The sequence below is a fragment of the Schistocerca cancellata genome, chromosome 5, assembly GCF_023864275.1.
Source record: "Schistocerca cancellata isolate TAMUIC-IGC-003103 chromosome 5, iqSchCanc2.1, whole genome shotgun sequence".
In the NCBI taxonomy this organism is placed as follows: Eukaryota; Metazoa; Arthropoda; class Insecta; order Orthoptera; family Acrididae; genus Schistocerca; species Schistocerca cancellata.
Window position 1 is genome coordinate 124,960,022 of NC_064630.1, and position 24,888 is coordinate 124,984,909.

Sequence of the window (24,888 nt, forward strand, 5' to 3'; positions counted from 1 at the left end):
TCACAGTCCAGTTTATTTTCTCCTAAAGTTCACTAGTGATGGCATTATGTGCCACAGTGGTAAAGCAAATTGATGTTCTTATAGTTTGGTATCACTGTCCATACAATTCCAGGTGCTTTTCATAAAAACCTAGTATAATTTTCCCTCGCACGCTTCACACGCTTCACAGGCCCATCATCCACCATACCTTCAACTACACATCCCCTGTCCGACTATTGATATGTCTATTGCTGTCCACTCTCTACAGATGTTATATCACTATCATAAATTACATAAATCTTTATAAATATTCTCGGCAGCATTTTTGCAATTAATAATATACCAAAAAAGAAATTTAGATACTTTTTCACAGTTAAAAAGCAAGAAACATATTTATCAATTGAAAAATGAAATAATCACAATTACATCTTTACATTTAAAAACCACAGTAGCAGGTTACATCATCATAATTACATATTCCAGTAGGAGCAACAACAAAAAATAGAGAACAAAAGAAAATCATGGCAAAAAATTTTGAGTGTGTAATTGGCAATGCCTTCACAAGGTCTGGTGCAATTGACAAGCCACTGGGAGAGGAGCTTGGTAAACACCATGTTGTGTTCTACACCTATAAGGTTGTAGTATATATGGTGATCCATATAATATTATTTACAGATTGTGGCAAAATTCAGCAAATTTTGTACTCATTTTTTCATTTAATGATCTAAGTTTTTGGAGCCAGTATTCCACCCAGAGGATCAATGATAATGATTGGTGTCCTGACAAGCATGGATGTGGCTTTTAGATGGTTTGCCACTTCCAACTAGGTGAATACTGGGCTGGTACCCATGTCTCACCTCAGTTACATAAATCACAAGCATTTTCAAAACGTTCACATATTTTCATATGGGGCAGACACACAATGATGGGGTACACAGATTCCATCCTGAGGGGAAGGGAAGGCTGGTGGAAAGTAGGGCATCCAGCCAGCCTCTCCCACTAACATTACCACATCCAGATACAGGATGTATGCAGAAAAAAAGTGAAGCATCTAGAAGACAAGGTTGGATACATACACTTAATTCACGTTTGATAAATAAACCACTTTCAGCTATATGTAAACCTTTATTTACTGGAACATGAACAATTTCATGATATCAAATCACATCTTCAGGTGTACATTTGAACAAGACACTAAACATACAGTTGACATTATGATCCAAAAAGTGGACACCTATTATACTAACCTGACAACCAGTATGAAACACTCACTTGTCAGTGAAATATTATACTCTTAATTTGGGAAAGAAGGAGGCTCAGTCTTCTCAAAATAAAAAACTGATACTTGTAGCAAACAGGTTGTCATAGATAAAATTCACAATTTGAAAAACACATGTTAGAACAGTATTAACCTACAACGAAAAGGACAGAATAAGAAAAAGTCCCAGTTATCAATGTTGAAGGCCCAATTGTTAAGAAAATTCAGATCATACCAGGAAATGGTGAATAGCATCCCTCCAACTGCATTGCCACAAAAGACTACGTTGCTAGTCAATGTAATCATATGTGTCACAGTATAGGGCACTAGTGCCACCACACACATAATTGATGAAAGTTCCAGACATTTCTGCACATGTCCAAATATTATGGGAATGAATGAGGCCCCTGTTACACAATACTACCCTACAAACTACAAAATGTCACCATAAAAAATAGATACAATAAAATGGATGAGTTGCAACACCATATAACATGAAACCCAGGATGAATAACTAAGAAATAAAAAAAATAAAAATAAAAAACTATTACATTACATCCTTGAAAGTCTGATCCCTTTAATCCCACAAACCGACCACATCCTTGAAAGACAATCAAACCTTGGATAGTATGTTGTAATTTCTTACCTCCACCTGTCTATTTAGGATGTGTCAAGGGCATAACTTTAGACTCAGCATAATTTCCATCTCTTCAAGAATGTTTAAGGTCTTCCCCTTTTCTTCTCTGGGTAAGACTTTTAAATTATTAGCTACACATTTTACATAGGGCCAAAATCACAAAACTGGTTACATAAAAGCAGACTTCATATTCCTCAGACTTTCATTGGTTACCATAGTTGGCACAATTTCACAAAAAGTAGACAAAAAGCTTAGGACAAAAAAGATAAAGCCAGCATTCTTTATTCCACAGAATCTTGGCTGAAGACTTTTACATAGAGATAAGTTTGTTTGTGAAAAGTACAATGCTACTGGAGCATACCGAATCAGTTGTGACAGTTGTCCTGCAAGGTATATGGGGCAGGCTCACAGAGGGTTTGGCATTAGGTTTACATAATGCCAATGTCTGAGGAATTCAAAGTCTAGTTTAAGTAACCAATTACATGAGTTTGGCCATTCCATAACATGTATAGCTAAAGTCTTACACAGATAAGAAGTGATGCAGACCTTAAACATTCTTGAAGAGATGAACTATGTGGAGTCTAAACCTATATCCTCAACACACTCTTAATACTCAAATGGTGTTAAGACATTACAATGTATTATCCAGCTTTGATTATCTCCCAAGGAGACTCTCATAGCTTTTTTTATTCCTCGGTTACTGATCCTGGGTATGTTGTTATGTACTCTTGCATCTGGTCAGTTTTGTTGTATCCATTTTTGTAGCATAATATTTCATAGTTCATTGTGTAATGGGAGCCTCACTCATTCACATGATATTTGGACACACTTGGAAAATGGTTGGAACTTCCCTATTTACATGTGTGGTAGTGCTACTGCCCTCCACTGTGACACACGTGTGTACATTGACTAGCATTGTGGCCCTGCATGGCGAGGCAGTTGGAGGGATGCTGTCCATAGTTTCCTGGTATGATCTGAGTTTTCTTAACAATCAGGGTTTCAATATTACTAGCTGGGTCATTTGTTATTTTGTTCTTTTCATTGTGGGTTAATGTGGTATTGACATGTCAGTTTTTCAACAGGTGAATTTTATCTGTGATGTCCTGCTTCATGTGGGTATCAACATTTTATTTTGAGAATATTGAGGCCCCTCCTTCCAATATTACTGGCTTAAAGTTTCACTGATGTGTGAGAATTTTATATTGGTTGTCATATGGCTCAGACTATTAGGATATGTGTTCTTTTTTTAGATCATAATCTCAACTGTAGGCATTGTATCTTGTTCAGATGTACATGATTTGATATCATGAAACTGGTTATGTTCCTGTAAATAAAGCTTCATATACAGTTGGAAGTGGTTGATTTGTTAAATATCGACTACTTCAGCTGCAGCTGCCTATAACATAAAGCTATTTAGTAATCCACACTATTGATGGGTATATAAATGATTAGACAAATTACAATTATGAGCAAATTAAATTGGAAAGACCACAATGATAATATTGTGGGGAAGGCAAAACAGACCTGCGCTTTGTTGGCAGAACACTTAGAAGATGCGACAAACCCACTAAAGAGACAGCCTACATTACACTTGTCCATCTTCTGCTGGAATATTGCTGTGCAGTGTGGGATCCTTACCAGGTAGGATTGACGGAGGACATTGAAAAAGTGCAAAGAAGGGCAGCTTGTTTTGTGTTATTGTGCAATAGGGGTGAGTGTGTCACTGATATGATACGCAAGTTAGGGTGGCAGTCACTGAAACAAAGGCAGTCTTCTTTGCAGTGATATCTATTTACGAAATTTCAATCACCAACTTTGTCTTCTGAATACGAAAATTTTTTGTTGACACCCACCTACATAGGGAGAAATGATCATCATAATAAAGTAAGAGAAATCAGAGCTCGAACGGAAAGATTTAGGTGTTTCTTTTTCCTACACACCATTTGAGAGAGTAATGGTAGAGAAGTAATATGAAAATGGTTCAATGAACCCTCTGCCAGGCACTTAAGTGTGAATTGCAGAGTAACCATGTAGATGTAGATGTCTCTGCTACACATGAACTAGCCACCAGAGTATATTTGTATTGTTTGTGTTAATGTTGTGACCAGACTTGATTAGGGTATAAAAGAGCTATGAATAGTGTCAGGCATTGAGTGGTCACTGTGAAACATACAAAGAAGCCACTTACTCATGTGAGACAGCGTTATCAGTACCTGACACACTTTGAAAAGTGCCTCTTTGTCGATCTTCATTTGCCCAACAGTTGAATCATGCAGTGTCCAGATTTGTGAGGCACTCAGATGTGACAGTGGCCCTACATGCTGCATGATATGTGAGGGCAGGCATACTTGCTGTCAAGGTTCCAGCTGAGCACATCTGACCACCACAAGGTAGGATCACTGTTTGTGCACCAAGAACATTGTAACCCATTCACATCTGTTCCTGCCACCCAAGAACAACATTCTGCATCATCCCACACCATTTGTTGGAGTCTAACAGCAGAGCAGCTGGTCTAGGGAATTACCAACCCGTGCATAGTCTGCCACTAACACAATAACACAAACTGCTGTCCTTGGAGTGGTTCCAAGGCCAGGAAGCATGGACAGTTGATGAATGGCATCATGTTGTGTTCAGTGATAATGCATGGTTCTGTGTTACCCTGAATGACCACTCTCAGTAGGTATGGTAGTGACCTGGGAAGATGTCCCACTCTTCCAATATTTTGGTGAGGCACAGCAGTGTTACTCTTGATGTCATAGTATGTGGAGCCACCAGGTTTGTTGTCAGGTCATGGTTGGTTATGACTGAGGGAACTCTGACAGCTCAGTGATACATAATGGACATCCTGAGTCCATGTGACAGTTTCAATGTGACATTTTTCAACAGGACACTGCTTGCCCACACATTGCACTTGTCTCTATGAACTGTCTGCCTAATGCTGAGGTACTTCTGTGGCCAGCAAGATTCCAAAATCTGTCCCTGATAGAACATGTAGATGACCAGCTCAGATGTCAATTCCATTACAGTGCCAACATCCAGGATATCAAGGGCCAGTTACTACAATTGTGAGTTCTCTTGCCTAAAGGGAGCATACAGTGGCCTTATGACTCCCTTATAATCAAGTCAGTGGATGTATCTACATCTGAATGGGTGCAACATTATCCTGAAGTCTTGAATTGTAGACAGGCACAAAGAAAAAGAATGCTGGAAATATTCAGCTTTAGGGCTAACTCCTTCATGAGAAGTAGAAACCTCACACATATTGAAAGGTTAGCAGTAGTCCAGCAGGGGTGGGTAGTGAGGTTATGATAGGGTCTATCTGCCCCTCCCCCCTCCCCCCCCCCCAATATTTCTCTCTCTCTCTCTCTCTCTTTCTCTCTCTCTCTGCTCAATATTTTTTTTTTGGAATCTGCTGAATTTGAATTTGAATGTTTTATCTGTCTAAAACCCCCCATTCCTGTGGATTTACTGTTAGTTTGTTGGCTTCTGCTTTACTAATGTTGTTGTGTTGTTCATGACATCCCATACTGATTGACTTCTAAGGTTTATCTGTCCACAACACTGGTGATGCCATTAGTCTATTGGCATGATACTAGTCATCTACTAATCACAAACATTTTTCATGGTGGAAAATTTACTTGCCATTTTCCTTTGACATGATCCAAGAGCTACACATAGTATTGATTTCCATGTTGGGTAAGTAATACATTTTTTGGATTAAAGGAAACCACTCACTGAAAAAAAGGAGCACTGAATTGTCGATAGGCACACACAAAAGAAAGAAAAATAGCTAGATTTTGGAGTTGTCCATTGACAAGCTAGAGTAAACATTTGTAAAGGCCTTTACAAATGTCTGCTTGTGTCTGTGTATGTGCGGATGGATATGTGTGTGTGTGCAAGTGTATACCCGTCCTTTTTTCCCCCTAAGGTAAGTCTTTCCGCTCCCAGGATTGGAATAACTCCTTACCCTCTCCCTTAAAACCCACATCCTTTTGTCTTTCCCTCACCTTCCCTCTTTCCTGATGAAGCAGCCGTTGGTTGCAAAAGCCAGAATTTTGTGTGTATGTTTGTGTGTCTATCGACGTGCCAGCGGTTTCATTTGGTAAGTCACATCATCTTTGTTTTTAGATATATTCTTTCCCACGTGGAATGTTTCCCTCTATTTTTTTTATATATATATATATATATATATATATATATATATATATATATATATATATATATATATATATATATATATACACCTAAAAACAAAGATGATGTGACTTACCAAATGAAAGTGCCGTCAGGTCGACAGACACACAAACGAACACAAACATACACACAAAATTCAAGCTTTCGCAACAAACTGTTGCCTCATCAGGAAAGAGGGAAGGAGAGGGAAAGACGAAAGGATGTGGGTTTTAAGGGAGAGGGTAAGGAGTCATTCCAGTCCCGGGAGCGGAAAGACTTACCTTAGGGGGAAAAAAGGACGGGTATACACTTGCACACACACACATATCCATCCACACATATACAGCACAAGCAGACATATTTAAAGACAAAACTCTTTGTCTTTAAACTAAAACTCTTTGTCTTTAAATTTGTCTTTAAATATGTCTTTAAATATGTCTGCTTGTGTCTGTATATGTGTGGATGGATATGTGTGTGTGTGCAAGTGTATACCCGTCCTTTTTTCCCCCTAAGGTAAGTCTTTCCGCTCCCGGGACTGGAATGACTCCTTACCCTCTCCCTTAAAACCCACATCCTTTCGTCTTTCCCTCTCCTTCCCTTTTTCCTGGTGAGGCAACAGTTTGTTGCGAAAGCTTGAATTTTGTGTGTATGTTTGTGTTCGTTTGTGTGTCTGTCGACCTGCCAGCACTTTCATTTGGTAAGTCACATCATCTTTGTTTTTAGGTATATTTTTCCTTCGTGGAATGTTTCCTTCTATTATATATATATATATATTAAAAAAACAAAGATGATGTGACTTACCAAACAAAAGCGCTGACAGGTCGATAGACACACAAACAAACACAACCACACACACAAAATTCAAGCTTTCGCAACAAACAGTTGCTTCGTCAGGAAAGAGGGAAGGAGAGGGAAAGACGAGAGGATGTGGGTTTTAAGGGAGAGGGTAAGGATTCATTCCAATCCCAGGAGCGGAAAGACTTACCTTAGGGGGAAAAAAGGACAGGTATACACTCGCACACACACACACATATACATCCGCACATACACAGACACAAGCAGACATTTGTAAAGGCAAAGAGTTTGGGCAGAGATGTCAGTCGAGGCAGAAGTACAGAGGCAAAGATGTTGTTGAAAGACAAGTGAGGTATGAGCGGCGGCAAATTGAAATTAGAAATTAGCGGTGATTGAGGCCTGGCGGATAGCGAGAAGAGAGGACATGCTGAAGGGCAAGTTCCCATCTCCGGAGCTCTGACAGGTTGGTGTTAGTGGGAAGTATCCAGATAACCCAGACCGTGTAACACTGTGCCAAGATGTGTTGGCCATGCACCAAGGCATGTTTAGCCACAGGGTGATCCTCATTACCAGCAAACACTGTCTGCCTGTGTCCATTCATGCGAATGGACTTGTTGCTGGTCATTCCCACATAGAAGGCTTCACAGTGTAGGCAGGTCAGTTGGTAAATCACGTGGATGCTTTCACACGTGGCTCTGCCTTTGATCGTGTACACCTTCCGGGTTACAGGACTGGAGTAGGTGGTGGTGGGAGGGTGCATGGGACAGGTTTTACAGCGGGGGCGGTTACAAGGGTAGGAGCCAGAGGGTAGGGAAGGTGGTTTGGGGATTTCATAGGAATGAACTAAGAGGTTACGAAGGTTAGGTGGACGGCGGAAAGACACTCTTGGTGGAGTGGAGAGGATTTCATGAAGGATGGATCTCATTTCAGGGCAGAATTTGAGGAAGTCGTATCCCTGCTGGAGAGCCACATTCAGAGTCTGATCCAGTCCCGGAAAGTATCCTGTCACAAGTGGGGCACTTTTGGGGTTCTTCTGTGGGAGGTTCCGGGTTTGAGGAGATGAGGAAGTGGCTCTGGTTATTTGCTTCTGTACCAGGTCGGGAGGGTAGTTGTGGGATGCGAAATCTGTTTTCAGGTTGTTGGTGTAATGGTTCAAGGATTCCGGACTGGAGCAGATTCGTTTGCCACAAAGACCTAGGCTGTAGGGAAGGGTCCGTTTGATGTGGAATGGGTGGCAGCTGTCATAATGGAAGTACTGTTGCTTGTTGGTGGGTTTGATGTGGACGGACATGTGAAGCTGCCCGTTGGACAGGTGGAGGTCTACGTCAAGGAAAGTGCCATGGGATTTAGAGTAGGACCAGGTGAATCTGATGGAACCAAAGGAATTGAGGTTGGAGAGGAAATTCTGGAGTTCTTCTTCACTGTGAGTCCAGATCATGAAAATGTCATCAATAAATCTGTACCAAACTTTGGGTTGGCAGACCTGGGTAACCAAGAAGGCTTCCTCTAAGCGACCCATGAATAGGTTGGCATACGAGGGGGCCATCCTGGTACCCATGGCTGTTCCCTTTAATTGTTGGTATGTCTGGCCCTCAAAAGTGAAGAAGTTGTGGGTCAGGATGAAGCTGGCTAAGGTAATGAGGAAAGAGGTTTTAGGTAGGGTGGCAGGTGATCGGCGTGAAAGGAAGTGCTCCATCGCAGTGAGGCCCTGGACATGCGGAATATTTGTGTATAAGGAAGTGGCATCAATGGTTACAAGGATGGTTTCTGGGGGTAACAGACTGGGTAGGGATTACAGGCGTTCGAGAAAGTGGTTGGTGTCTTTGATGAAGGATGGGAGACTGCATGTAATGGGTTGAAGGTGTTGATCTACGTAGGCAGAGATGCATTCTGTGGGGGCTTGGTAACCAGCTACAATGGGACGGCTCGGATGATTGGGTTTGTGAATTTTAGGAAGAAGGTAGAAGGTAGAGGTGCGGGGTGTTGGTGGGGTCAGGAGGTTGATGGAGTCAGGTGAAAGGTTTTGTAGGGGGCCTAAGGTTCTGAGGATTCCTTGAAGCTCCGCCTGGACATCAGGAATGGGATTACCTTGGCAAACTTTGTAAGTAGTGTTGCCTGAAAGCTGATGCAGTCCCTCAGCCACATGCTCCCGACGATCAAGTACCACAGTCGTGGAACCCTTGTCCACCGGAAGAATGACGATGGATCGGTCAGCCTTCAGATCACAGATAGCCTGGGCTTCAGCAGTGGTGATGTTGGGACTAGGATTAAGGTTTTTTAAGAAGGATTGAGAGGCAAGACTGGAAGTCAGAAATTCCTGGAAGGTTAGGAGAGGGTGATTTTGAGGAAGAGGAGGTGGGTCCCGCTGTGACGGAGGATGGAACTGTTCCAGGCAGGGTTCAATTTGGATAGTGTCTTGGGGAGTTGGATCATTAGGAGTAGGATTAAGATCATTTTTCTTCGTGGCAAAGTGATATTTCCAGCAGAGAGTATGGGTGTAGGACAGTAAATCTTTGACGAGGGCTGTTTGGTTGAATCTGGGAGTGGGGCTGAAGGTGAGGCCTTTGGATAGGACAGAGGTTTCGGATTGGGAGAGAGGTTTGGAGGAAAGGTTAACTACTGAATTGGGGTGTTGTGGTTCCAGATTGTGTTGATTGGAATTTTGAAGGTTTGGAGGGAGTGGAGCTGGAAGTGGGAGATTGAGTAGATGGGAGAGACTGGGTTTGTGTGCAATGAGAGGAGGTTGAGGTTTACTGGAAAGGTTGTGAAGGGTGAGTGAGTTGCCTTTCCGGAGGTGGGAAACCAGGAGATTGGATAGTTTTTTAAGGTGGAGGGTGGCATGCTGTTCTAATTTGCGGTTGGCCTGTAGGAGGATGCTCTGAACAGCCGGTGTGGATGTGGGAGAGGAAAGATTGAGGACTTTTATTAAGGATAGGAGTTGGCGGGTGTGTTGATTGGCTGAGTGGATATGTAGGTGAAGGATTAGGTGGGTGAGGGCAATGGATTGTTCAGTTTGGAACTGGTATAGGGACTGATGGAAAGAAGGGTTGCAGCCAGAGATGGGAACTTTAAGTGTGAGGCCTTTGGGGATGATGCCAAATGTCAGACAAGCCTGAGAAAATAAAATATGGGAGTGTAATCTGGCTAGGATGAAGGCATGTTTGCGGAGGGAATGTAAATAAAACTTAATGGGGTCGTTGTGGTGGTGCTGTGAGGGTGACATGGTATTAGAAGGTGGAAAGTGTAACATGAGGCTGAAATGAAAATGAAAATAAATATAAAAATATATGGGGCGAGATAAAGGTGAACTAGAAAGCAAATGGAGATCTGGTGTGAAAAAAGGCGAAAAAGTGTTGGTTAGAGCTGGGCTATGTTGATCCTGTGGTGAACTTGTGTAGGTAGACAACATTTTGAAATGAAAAATGTCTGCTTGTCCAGTCCTTATATTAAAGGACTCAAAAATACTGTAACAATTTTATATTTTAAGCAATAAGGTCTATTTCGGTACAATTCTCAGTAAATTTGAGGGACCTGTTGATGGTTTTGATACAAATGGCTTTGGCAAATACCATCTCAGTTTGCTTGCAGTCCAGTATTGAGTCACTGCTGACTAAATTCATTGCACATCCAATCTGTAACAATGATGCAACTATGCAACTGAGGGAATAACAATATTTTCATCTGCAATGAAAAATACACATCTCAGGAGACAACTTTATGTTAAAAATTTTGTTCCCTTTCTTAAAAATATTGTTCCTTATCTGTCAGTATTGGACTCCTAAAATTAATCTCTGTAGTCACATGCACATTCTTTCCTTTAGCAGATTTGGACACAATAGAGATGTGTTTTTGTTGAGAACTTCCCTGGAAACATGAAAATAAGTACATTTGTTTACAACATATGTACTTTACAAATGTAGATGCATCTCATCAATTACAAAATTTTTGGGAGACTGATGTTTATATGATGGTAGTCTGAAAATTCTTGCCTGCTGAACAGAGATGTGCATTACATTCTATAATGACACAAAAGAAACACAGGTGGCTTATTTTTGTGAAAATTATACTATTGCACTTGAAATTAGTGACCTCGAAACAGTACACCACATGAAAGCAATGAACAAATTATACATGGAGTAATCAATGTAAATATATTAATCATATGTTTTTTGTTATGTTTGTAAGGATTTTCTCTTACACATTATAAACAAAAAATATAATAACTGCTTCTGTTTTTTTCAGCCTTATGATTGTTGTGGGTGTGACGGTTGGAGCAATCATTTAGTGAGTACATTAATTATTCATTACATGATCTTTACATGTTATATATACTATGTTTCAGATCATATACACCTATTTCTGATAATATTACTTGAATTTACGTAATTATAATTTTTACAAGAGCAATAACATTATGAATAACAGTTCATACTCGGGAACTGAAACAAAAATAGGGCATTCATTCAGTACACTTTAAATCAGAAGTTCTTTTTAGAAACTGAACTGCAGTAAATAGTAGTTGATGATCAGAAGGAACTTAGAATCCACCTTGGCATAAAATTCGTGCCATTATATATGTACATCTATAGTTCACATTACATGATCATGCCAGAAAGAAGAACTTCAAATGATTAATAATATATTAGAAAAAATAATTGTTATGACCTGTTTCTAGGCTTTAATTATTAAACCAGTATTATTGTTTCACATCAAACACTTATCATTTCTAGGTTTTTATCATTAAACCAGCATTAGTTTCTCACATAAAACACTATTCATATAAAGAGAATATTTTTAACTTCCTAATAATGTTTTATAATCCAAACAAACAGAAAACCCAATAGGATCATAAAAATTTTGATCTTCATTTACATCATCTATGAATCTCTGCTAATTGTGGCAGAGGGCACTTTTCACAGTGCCTAATGTTAAGGCTTTCTCCCATTCCATTTGTGAATGAAGTGTGGGAATTAAACTTAAAACGAAGTAATACTAAGTGGAGATTTGTAATTTAAACTTTTTAGAGCATACATATTCTATATTATACTTAAGCCCCTTGTCATTAAATCCAATGTAACTCATCTCATACAATTTGCAGCAAGGTTACAGATACTAGCATTACTGCTGTTGACCACTTTGTTATAGGTGCACTTAGATTGCAAATTTGTGATGTAATTCCTATAGTTAATAATCTCTCAGATCATGATGGTCAACAGCTGATGTTTAATAGCAAGTTGCAAAGGAAAAAATAAATGAGGTCTTGAAGAAACATTTTAAAAATACAGTGTACAAATAAATCCACAATGCACTTGGCTATTCTAAAACATGTAACATAGTTACAGGCTACTCTGAAAATGGTTTTCCTTAGAAATCAGGCTATTAAATGGATTAAATGCTTCTACACTCTGTGTTACATAAAAAGCTAGAGTATCATGCAAAACTAAGAGAAGATCAAGGGACACAGTACGTACTGTATTACAAACTGCAGTGGAAAATTTTTCACATGTCTGTAAAGTCACACAAGTCAAACAAACCTGAGATGTTTTTGCAGCTCTTCTTTGTAAATGCTTAGTATCCTCTGTTGGTCCTATTTTATACGGGCTCCACACAAGCAATATTTTAGGAAGGGCTGCACAAGTTTTTGTAAGCAATCTTCTATGTAGAAGGACTTCATTTTCCCAGTGTTCTGTGAGTGAACCAAAGTGTGCGAATTGCTTTATCTATGACTGTGTCTATGTGATCATTCCATTATATATCCCCACAAATTATTACAATAAAGTATTTATTTGAATTGACTGATTCAAAATGTGATTCACTGATATTGTAGCCATACTAATTTTTTGCATTTTGTGAAGTGCCCAATTTTACATTTCTGAACATTAAATGCAAGTTGCCAACCTTTACACACTTCAGAATCTTTCAGTATCTGACTGGATATTTGTGCAGTTTTCTTTTTGGATAGTACTTTGTTATAGGTAATGGCATCATCTGTAAAAAGTCAACCATGTCATAATACACAAAATGAACAGGGTGTGTCCCAACACATTTCCTGGGGCATACCTCAAATCATTTCTAAATTTTTTGATGACTCTGCTTCCTTTCTTGAGGAGGCGTGTAAGATAGTTTGGGAAAGGTTAAAATGGAAGACAAATCATTCAGATCCCAGGATGACGGAAAGATCCTACCTCGACAACCATTTTGAGGGTGGGGGTGGGGGGAGTTGATTGCCCAAAAGGTGTAGAAGGATTGATGCATCTCACTAGATACCTTACACTTTCCTTGTGATGGATGGTTTTCAGTTTTCAATTGAACGTATACCCAGAACAATTTTATTGTATTCGTAACTGACCATGAAATCATACATTCATATGCTGCTGAAATATTTAAATGTTTTTGTTATGATGATAATGACAGGTCACTGTATATAGGAAGCTCTGATGTTAGAAATGTTCATTACTGAAAACCCTGTAGGACTGGCTATATGACACTGCCATTATATAGATTATTTTTCTGTAATCTTTACTGTGAAATTACATTTGATCTTAGCAAAGATTGGGTGATCCTACAAAATTATCCCCATAGTTCAAGTGAGATGGAGAATATCGTAACCTTCACTTTAGGGCCACCAATCATTCATTGAACAAAAAGTTAGCTTTTTGCAACAACGGAATATATAGTCTTTTAGTCTATAAAACCAAACATTAATTATACCTGATTAAAATTAGTAAGCCCAAGTCATATGGTGGTGGAAACCACATCCTCATCAAACAGAAGCACTGTACAGAAATTGTGGTGGCCCGGTGTAATGTTAACCTCTCTCTATATAGCTTAAGTGTTTTCGTGGACTTGCATGTTGAAGAATGCTGGTTCTGCTTTCTTGCAGCACCGATGTCTTCTGCTAGCACCGGATGCTTCTCTGAAGATTTCACTGCTAGGAAGGAGAAATTTTCATTCTCTCACTTTCTCTCTTCTTATTTAAAAAATACGCTACTCTTGGAATATCATTCAATGCACCAGAACATATTTATTTCCACTTTGTACAAAAAAACAACTAAACTTTATGATGTAAGCCCACACATTACTGGGCACCCAGAATCAGTTAATTACACATTTTTGAACACAATTAATTCATAAGCTTTTATTGTGGCTGACTATCCACGTCCAGTCCATGTACTCTCAACATTCAACGTCTAATAATCAGTCACTATTTTGAGTCTCTCCAATTGTTTTTTAACAATACAATGCTACATTACTCTTTGCAGCCAGCCATGGAGCTTCCGGGCCATATTTGCTTATTCTTGGCAGGTCGTGCTGAACACTTGGCAGTGCCGACGAATTATCTCCCTTCCAGTTTCACCTGCACAACAATAAATGGGTGCAGTATCCCATGCTCATCCTTATACCCTGCTTTAAAATAACATGTGTTTGAAATGGCTGGAACACAAATATCTCCAAACTTTCATAAAATTGGGATCACTACATATCCCTCCCCTTAGCCTGAACACTCGTTATTTTGCACACAACATATATTTTAATATATTTTTTTCTTCTTAACACTTATCTTGTTACTTTGTACTACATTAAAACATTAGGTACAAAAACTCTCTTCCATCTCTGGTATTTCATTAAGCTGTTGGTAATATCTTTCATAGACATAGTAGTATGATAAACTAATAGTACAACAAGTATTAACTATTTCCAATAGATTTATACACTCTTGCTTTCAGGATTGAGCCAAAATAAATCCCTCCCCTTAGACAGTTTCAAATTTCAGGTGTCATTCTGAGTAGAGTCTTTACTTTTTTTTAAGAAGCTGTTGCAGTGATAACCACCAGTTTTCCGGGTCTGAAAAAAATTAAAATTGTACTGGGGGTTTTCTCTTTTTTCTGTCTCCTCGTGAAGGACTCGTCTTTTCTATTTAAAAAATTTTAGAGTTCAAATTTACCAGGAGAAACTTTCCACTACAATCTCAGGTCACTATATTACCCTTTCCCTTTGGGTTCCAATCTACGTAAGGGTTGAAACTATGAAAACATCTTCTTCCTCATGCTTGGGTAGGTACGCTGCTTCCATTTATACTAAACTATGGTACAGGTCAATCCCCTTTTTGGTGCCCCTACCTACACAGTATAGGTCAACCTCCTCTGGGTCTACCTACCTGCCTCTCTTTCTCTCATTTCATCTATATCGAATGCGCCCTCCCTATCTTCTTTAACAATGATTCATAGTCTTGCCTCTTTCTTACTCCTCTGCACACTATTTTGTTTAAAATTTCCTGGTAAAATTTCTATCTATCTCTCCTTTCCTCCTCCTGAGTCCTTCAGCCTACCTGCTTAAATTCTTTGCTTATTCATTGCTTACAGCTCACTTATATAGCCTTAATAACTAAATATGTTTCATCCATGGTTGTAACTTTATTTCTTTTCTTCAGGCTATTCGGTCTGCACAGTCCTATTATTCATAAGAAACTTAACTGACTCGATACCTCTGGCTTAATATCTATTTCTTTTTATCTCCATTCATATTACTTTGTACTACTATAGCTATGACCACAGGTGGATATACACTTCATCCCCCCTTGTTCCTTTAGCTTAAGCTTACTATACCATTTCAATTGAGATGTGCAACCGTCATTACTTAGCACATGTGCTCGAGCTCTTCCTGAGTACTACTTTCCCCCTTATCTGTGACGGTTGTTACATCTCCCTGTGTATTACTTGTCTGTGTCTTTGTATTTAATTGTTTGAGTGTGGAAGTGTGATCGTGTGTCCTGATTCTTCAGCTCACTAAGGTTCTTAGTTGAAGATTTATAGAAATCACGGAAAAGAGAAGGACTTCAGTGATAGAAGTATATGAATGTGGACAGAGGGAAAGATAGATTGGTACTCTTAAGTGAAGTAAGAAAGGAAATAAAAGAATTGGTTGCTAAGATCGAAGAAAGAAAGAAGACAACCCCAAAGACAGGAAACCCTTCCCACCCCCCTTCCCCAGGGTCCCCACTTTGCCAGTACTTAAGTGAGAAGCTGGAGGAGATGTGATGTTTGGCGTCTCCTGCAGAATGGACATTCTCACCACCTTTGAAGTCCCCGAAGAAAAGATCTTAGCAACTCCTATGGAACGGCAAATGATGAAGAACCAGTCACACTTGTTTGCGAGGGTTGTATGAAGGGCGTAGTGTGTAGATCATGTCTGTGCCTATGCTGCCCACCCCTTTGAAAATTAGCTATAAACCCTCCCCAATCACATCACACCTTACAAAAAAATAAAACATTCTATAAAAATAGGAATTATATACACTATAATCAAATAGTTATTCAGTTAGTCACTTCACTCTATATGCCCTGCACATGTTCAGTTTATGTCATCTAGGTATCATCCTTCCTAAACAGTACCATCATATTATATCTCCCATTAAGATGTTACCCTGTTAGTTTCATCTCATGCTTAGACGTTACTCTTTATTGTGACTCCTTAAATTAGTCATAAACCTGTAGTCATAATTGGTCTCTTTTAATACTAATATGATAGGATAGCTTAAGGGCTATAAATAGATTACAGGATAGTCGAAGATTTGCAGGGAGTTCGGCGTAGGAAAACTAATGTGGAAATAACGCCGAACTCAACTCGGGAACCGACGGACGTCACTCCGCCCATTGACACAGAACGTCACCATCCCTGGCGGTTTTGTGCATATCGTTTTATATCCTTAACATTATACATTCCCTGTTCCTCTCCCATCACATGATCTACTAAATATAGGGTTTTTTGGTGTACTATTGATTGAATATGATAAGGTCCTACGTATTTCAGAAAAAATTTGTGTTTCTTTTTTCAGTGCCGCACTTCAAAGGTGTTGGTTTACTAATACTAAGTCATCTGCATGGTATTCTGGGTCAGTTGCGGTTGCATTGTATTTATCTACCCTTTGTTGGGCACTCCTATGCAAGTTTCTACTAACTCTTTCCTCAATTGCTCGGTTAAACCGTTTTAAGAAATGGGTGGGGTGTACCTCCCCATCTGGTTTGAATTTAGGAAACTGTCTCGACAATCCTAAATTTGATCCCCATTGCAAATCAGTTACCATGTCCTTATTTTATTTAATATTTTGGGAAACTGTGCCTTTCTCTAGTTTCTCTTGCATAAGCTTGAATTCTTTCCTCAAAGTTTCTAAGTCTTTCTTGGTGTTATCTAAATCAGAAGTTACTATAGGCGAAGAGATATCAACACTTAGTTTCTCTTCAACCTTTCATCCTATCAATTCTTCTACTTGTTCTTTGAAGCCATTCAAATTTATAAGCTCTGCAGTCATTAACTTTTCTTTGAAGTTCTGTTCTACAGTTTCCACCCGTGATTTGACCCCTGAAATTTGCGCCTGTATTAGGAGGAGCAACTTATCTTGTTTCTAGACATTGGTTTTTAGCATAGTTAATTCTCATTCGACAACATCAAATGTAACATTACACACATTTTTCAAAGAGTCGTATTTTTCGTTAAATTATGTTTCCAAATTACTACATTTACAGTCTACATCATATTCCAATTTTAGAACTAACGCTTTTAGGTGAGCTTCATTTCTTTGTTGTAAATCCTTAAATAAAATATTTGTCTGTTCACTCAGGGAATTGGACAATTCTTTTTTCAATTCTTTTTTCCATTCTTGCATCTGATTACTTAGGATATTAACTAGAGCCAGTAGTTTTGTGTTTTGCAAATCTAACTTAGAGTTTAATTCTGCCTTCAGTTCGTCCTGTTTTGTGTTCTATGATTCAAATTGTGCTTTGATAAACCTCATTACTTCACCTAAATCTGGCCCCTGTTTTTCAGTTCCCATAGCCCCAACGGACTCTATGGATTGATGTTCTTTTTCCATTGTGTTTTGTTTTGTCTTTAATCTAGTTATCATTAAAAGTACACTCTCTTATTTCCACAACCCCCCATACTTCACAAACAATCAAAGGTCAGTAGTAGCTCACCCGGTGTCGGTGGAAGGTGGTGTCGGCACCAGTGTACGGTGGCGTCAGCGTCGATGTACGGCGGCGTCGGCGTAGGTGGATGACGGCGTCGGCTTTCGTGGATGTCTGCATCAGCGTTGGTGTGATGCGACATCGGCGTTGATGTACAGCGGCATTGGCATTGGTGGATGGCAGCACCGGCGTAGGTGGACGGTGGCATCAATTTTTGTGGACGGCAGCGGCGGCGTTGGTGTGATGCGATGTCGGCGTTGGTGTACGGCAGCATCAGCGTTTGTAGACGGCGGCATCGGCAATTTGAGACTAACTGTAGCGTTGTGTGATTTTCTTGATTCCCTTAATCATTTCACCATTTATCAACACGATATTTCTGGATAAGTATCATGGAATCGCTTTTCAGCTTCACTGTTATTGGTTGCTATGGCAACTCCCAACTATTCTCCCCCCCCCCCCTCCCCTCAAGGTCCTTTCTTTGTGGTCACCACATTCTTGCAGTGGCCCGGTGTAATTTTAAGCTCTCTCTATACAGCTTAAGCGTTTTTGTGGACTTACTTGTTGAAGAATGCTGGTTCTGCTTTCTTGCAGTGCCGATGTCTTCTGCTAGCACCGGATGCTTCTCCGCAGATTTCACTGCTAGGAAGGGGAAATTTCCACTCTCTCACTCTCTCTCTTCTTATTTAAAAAACACGCTACTCTTCTACATCTACATCTACATGGAATATCATTCAATGCACCAGAACATATTTATTTCCACTTTGTACAAAAAAATAACTAAACTTTATGATGTAAGCCCACACATTACTGGGCACCCAGAATCAGTTAATTACACATTTTTGAACACAATTATTACATAAGCTTTTATTGTGGCTGACTATTCACGTCCAGTCCACGTACTCTCAACAGCAGTTCAACGTCTAATAATCAGTCACTATTTCGAGTCTCTCCAATTATTTTTTAACAATATAATGCTACATTACTCTTTGCAGCCGGCCATGGAGCTTCCAGGCCTATTTGCTTATTCTTGGCAGGTCGCGGTTTCGCCTGCACAAACAATAAATGGGTGCAGTATCCCATGCTCATCCTTACGCCCTGCTTTAAAATAACGTGTGTTCGAAACTGCTGGAACACAAGTGTCTCCAGACTTTCATAAAATTCTGGGGGCACTACAAAATGTTGTATCAGTTTGTGGAATGCAGGTAACAGAACCCTTTCTCTGATCATGCAGTAAATCATAAAACATAACAGTTACTATACAACACTATTACAGTCTAGACTATGTAGTCCTTTTCATAGTGGCAGAGCCGGATAATAGCAGCTAGCAAATGAGAAACTGAGGGCAAGCTGGCCACCAGCTCTCCATGGGAGACACTTTCATGGATGTGTGTGATGTTATGCATGTCAGTAAATTTGTATTGTCTGTTCTTACTTCTGGCATGGCTACCAAAGAGACTTTGAAATATGCAATACAACTTCCAGTGTGGTTTTATTTCTGTTACAATCCAAAGAGAAATGCAAAGCATCCCTACCAAATTTGCTGTATAATTATTAGCCATTCTGAATTAATTTTAATGACACAACACTTGTAAAACAGTAGAATTGCAGAAACTGTCAGCTTTTTGTATGATTGGCTGACTGGCAATGATGGGTACACTCTGGCCTCTTCTAATGCTTTGAACAAGTAGCACCATATTGAAACTGACCTTTCCATCCTTGGTCTATCAGGATTTTCTGATTCTGAGTATGATAAGTGTGAATATTTTTCCCTAACTTATGGAATCTTACAGTTTCATGTACACACACTGGAGAGACAGAGCAGTTGTTACATTGTTGCTGCTCCAAAATGTTTGAATTGCTCTGTACATACCTCTTAAATGCACAGATTGACAAACTGAGTTTTCCCCCTTTCTTCAGCAGAGCTAACATTGTGATTCTTCTGAGACTTTGCCTAACATTATTGAATTTGTTATATTACCTGCATATTGGAGAGGAAACATAGATCATGAAATTTGCTGAAGTAAATACATATCCATTTCTGTGATGATTTTTTTAAATTAAAATTTATGTCTGCTGACAAAAATATTTATTCTTTACACAGTTCAACTGGTGTACGGATTCCAGAAAATGTTGAAGATCGGGTTGTTCTGCAGAGTGATGTCAGCCAGCTTGCTCTGCCAACATTTACACCTCGGCTGTTTTTCTTGATTCTGTTGCCACCGTAAGTGCACACATTGTCAAATGTGAATTATTGAACTTTTTGCTTGCCAGATTCAATAGAATGTAGCAACTAAATTGTATAGTTAGCAGGCAAAGTGATTTAATTAATGAACATAAACTATTTGCTGTTGTACAGTAGTCTGTCATGCATTTTCCGCTACGGTCGCAGGTTCAAATCCTGTCTCGGGCATGGATGTGTGTGATGTCCTTAGGTTAGTTAGGTTTAAGTAGTTCTAAGTTCTAGGGGACTAATGACCTCAGAAGTTGAGTCCCATAGTGCTCAGAGCCATTTGAACCATTTGTCATGCATTTTCATACATAAGATAAGGGATCTATGAACAAAAATGATGCATGAAGGTTATGTGTGCACTAAAATGTGCCCTGGAGATATTACTGTACATTATACAGTGGTGCAGATACTAGGTATATGAGAAATCTTGTACTAAACTGTTACTGGCAATTACTGTGTGAAGTACAAGGTGTGCAACTGTGCTTCCACCATTTTTTCCCCAACATTTGAGGCTTTAATGAAACAAATTCGTTACACATGTAACATTCAAAGTATTTTCCATCACTGGCCACTACTTTCTCCCATCTTTCAGGCAGTGTACAAATCCCGCTTTGCAAACATTGTTCATCTTTTGAAGGGATCCATAAATTGATCCAATTTGTGACGTCTTCATAAGATCAGAAGTGTTGGTGAGCACGGCCATGCGCCATTGATCAAACAGGGGATATTCAGAAAGAGCAATGTCTGGAGAATATGGCAGGTGGGGTAGGACTTCCCATTTTAATGTTTCCAAGTACATTTTGACCTCTTTTGCGACATGGGATCGAGCGTTATCATGCTGCAAAACCACTTTATCGTGCCTCTTGCTGTATTGCGACCATTTGTCTTTTAATGTTCTGCTCAAATGCATTAATTGCATTTGATAATGAGCACCTGTGATTGTTTCACTTGGTTTTAACACCTCATAGTACACTACGCCAAGCTGGTCACACCAAATGCAGGGCATGATCTTGGAGCCATGAATATTCAGTTTGGCCGTCGACGTGGAAGCATGGCCAGGATATCCCCATGATTTTTTGCATTTAGCATTATCACAATGAACCCATTTTTCGTCACCAGTCACAATTCAATGCAGAAATCCTTTTCATTTTTACCTCTGAAGCAACTGTTCACTAGCACATAAACGCCGATCAACGTCTCTTGGTTTCAGCTCACACAGGGCCCATGTTCCTTCTTTCTCAATCATTCCCATAGCCTTGAGACATTTTCAAATGGCTTGCTGTGTCACTCCCACAAATTGTGCTAATTCTTCTTAAGTTTGACATGAGTCTTCACTCAGAAATGTCTCCAGTTCTGCATCTTCGAAAACATTCTCTCTTCCACCACTATACTGGTCTACAATGTTAAAATCACTGTTCTTGAAGCACTGAAACCACTCACGACATGTTATTTCACTAATAGCATCCTTACCATATGTATTTGAGAGCATTCAATGAGACTCAGCCACTGTTTTCTTCATACTGAAACAAAACAGTAACAGAAAATAAACAATGTTTTCAGCCTTCAGTTGCAAGGTAATTTTTACTCATTTATCTAGGTTTTGATTCCAGTAATGGAATCTTCTTCAGAACCTATAAATTAAACCACATATGGACATATATTACTCACTGAAATGCATCATCAGTCTAATGGTTGAATAATAAAGAATCGTGATACTTACAAAAAATTAAATTATTTTGAGAGCCAAACACAGGCCATGTCACAGATTAAAAATTAAACAGCATCTGCCGACAAAAAGCGGTGAATGGAACACGAGGATCTACATTCACTGAACATCTGGTCCAAAAGGTGCATGCTCCGAAGCCTCTAAAAGACGCAGAGCTTTTGCATAATGAAATCAAGGGATGTAGGCTAGACACCCTCGAAGAATTGCAAATTTTTAAACATCTTAATATTGATAGAGACAACTTACTCAATGATCAGCTGCAACTAAAAAATAGAAGTTATTTCGAAGGATTTCAACTTTTACTCCAGTGGAGTTGACCCACAATCCGCTTTGAATGGCCGATGCTGTTTCCCTATCTGCTTTGTCCCTTTATTATAGTGCGATTGTACATGTGTGTCCTTGTATTTCGTAATATGCTTGGTAATGACACATAGTGGCTAAGGCGTTTTTATGTTAAAGACATTGTATACTTAGCACGCATGGTTTCGACACTAATTTTTTAGTTACTGTTGCGGGGCTTCGCCCTCTTACTATAATATTTAAATGTAAAAAAAAATTTTTTTATACCTTGGCTTTGTAGTTTGTTCTCAGGTAAATTGTTTAATGTTGCTATACCAATAGATAGGTTTGTCCATTTGTAGGACGGCTTTCAGTCACAATTTGTTTATATGTATATTCGCTCTAAGTAATTTTGAGACAGTTTGTCTCTTGTGCCTGCGATTGCGCTTGCGCTCGCGCATGCACTTGGCCGCGGTCGAGCCTTGCCGCGGAACTGCTCGTGACGCCTAGTTTCTGTGCCGCTCACGTGTGGTCATTATTTCTGGCCAGCGTAGCTCCATCTACGTTCGCCTTAATGGTTTTAATTTTGACAGACATAATCTTATGATTATGCGTCTTTATTGTTTTAATTTTTAATCTGTGACATGGCCTATGTTTGGCTCTCAAAATAATTTAATTTTTTGTAAGTATCATGATTCTTTATTATTCAATCATTAGACTGATGATGCATTTCAGTGAGTAATATATGTCCGTATGTGGTTTAATTTATAGGTTCTGAAGAAGATTCCATTACTGGAATCGAAACCTAGGTAAACGAGTGAAAATTACCTTACAACTGAAGGCTGAAAAAATTGTTTATTTTCTGTACATTTCATGGTTGCTGACATGCTGCAGTATGTTAAAGATTTGTAAAACAGTAACACCTCACGCAAATGATGAGAATTAGGCTCGTAAACTGACATTTTCAATCAAGAAAAACTTTATGATGCAGACACAAATCGACTAATGTTTGAATGAGGTTGTGTTGGCTGAGGTCCAAGCTAACTGTCTGATGTCTGCAATATGTTTCTTTCAACCGCTACTTACCGTTGTGGCTACCTATCGACAAATGGCGGAAGCAAAGTTGTACACTTTTTATCTTTCTGTTTAGGGCCTACAGAATGTCAATGCGCAGTTTGATGGAAATACGTAAATAGAGGGTAAATACTATGGATCAGTCCATATAGCATGGATTACAGTACTAAGTAATAGTCTGTGGCTGTGTTAGGGCCGCAGACCCTTGACCAACAGTGCACCATGAGTGTTCACTCAGATTTAAGACTGCAGTGCAAACTGACCTCTACAGCACTGTAATATTGCAGGTACTTGTCCATCAGGTCAGTTATGCACTGTCAGGCATTTATATCAACCTGATGGAATCAAAGTCCATATTCACCATAAAAAGATGCACATAGCATTGCAGGATATCATCCCTGTAGGTTACAGCAATCACAATATTTCTGTTATATATTTATTTATTTACTGACTGTGCTCTATTAAATTGTAGTATTACATGTCACAATATCCCTAAGAAAAGCATTTAGTGGACTGTATCCTTCTAAAATGATGCTGCCTAAGATGAGAGTACTGGCATCACTACAATGGTTTCCTTTTCACAACAGTGCTGAGATTGTAAACTTGTAAACTGTCCCAGTGGTATAACAAATGTACAGCCAGTGAGAATCACTCTCCAGATTAAACTGTGACTCATCCAGGGGGATAACACTGCTATTCTTGTGTCTGCTTAGGCATGTAAGGCACCACTTCAACAAGACACTCAACATCTTTGTTTCTGTAAAATGTATCTCGTGCACTACCAAGAAAATACAGCAATCTTTTGAAGGTGACAAGGTGTAGTCTGATAGAAGACATGTAAAGAGACTGCCATGGAGGTTCTGCCTATTCAGGGCAGAGGTGCTGCTCTGGTTGAAAGTTTTCAGGCACATGAAGATAGACAATATTGTTGGTTCTGGGTTGTAGGATACAGTCAACCCTGTCTGCATTGATGTTGAATATTTTCTGCCTCCAAGAGTCTGCCTACAGTATGAGCTGACACTAAGGGGAATGCCCCATTTCCAGCCATGTCATGTGCATTGTACAGACTCTAACTTGCCAGTATTTCAGCCATATGCAATAACATCACATAGTGTTTGTTGTACCATCCTGCTTCTCCACAGTTCAAATAATGAGTACATGCTTCTCAGGTCTGCAGCTGTATCACACTGTGTAAATTACACAATATTTCTGTGAGGTAACTATTAATCATCTGCAAGGGATTGCTGCTGGTGGCTAATGCTTGCACTGTGGCAATCTTCTTATGATTTCATGTCTGCAAGACATACATGCATCAAAAGTTGATATCGGACAGATGATAGCATTGTGTCAAAAGACCCCTAACAAGAACTGAGACTTGGTCTTATATGCCTTTTGAGGATCACTGGTGCAGTTGCTTTGTGTCACTTTGGTTTTGAGGTGAACCAATATTGCTTGCTATGTGTATCCTTCACTATAATATATGAAATGCAGCCAGGTGGAACAGACCTCCTTCTCTGATATTACTTCTCGCCCACAAATAAATCTGTGATACAGCTAGGGGCACCACACTGACATTTAATTGCCCATTGGATGGCGAGGCCGAAGTGTCTGTTAGGAGCACGAGCACATGGTCATCAAAGGTGACAATTGACACATCGTCCACACGGTGTAGTGGCACTTTGCAGCACAGGTTGAATGTGGGAGAGCGAGTCTGCAGACGGTGAAATGGCAGCAAAACCCACACATGGGGTGGATGGCGACATGCCTGGAAAA

The 24,888-nt window shown here is 39.5% G+C and overlaps 1 protein-coding gene across 1 annotated transcript in view; it reads left to right on the top strand.

Annotated features, from left to right (window-relative positions):
• LOC126187901 (sodium/hydrogen exchanger 2-like) overlaps positions 1-24,888 on the top strand; it is a 260,348-nt gene that overhangs the window by 93,333 nt on the left and 142,127 nt on the right. Inside the window, exons 5-6 of the mRNA XM_049929251.1 lie at positions 11,085-11,126; positions 19,908-20,027. Of these exons, the coding sequence (XP_049785208.1) occupies positions 11,085-11,126; positions 19,908-20,027 (162 nt within the window). The remainder of the gene's footprint in view (positions 1-11,084; positions 11,127-19,907; positions 20,028-24,888) is intronic.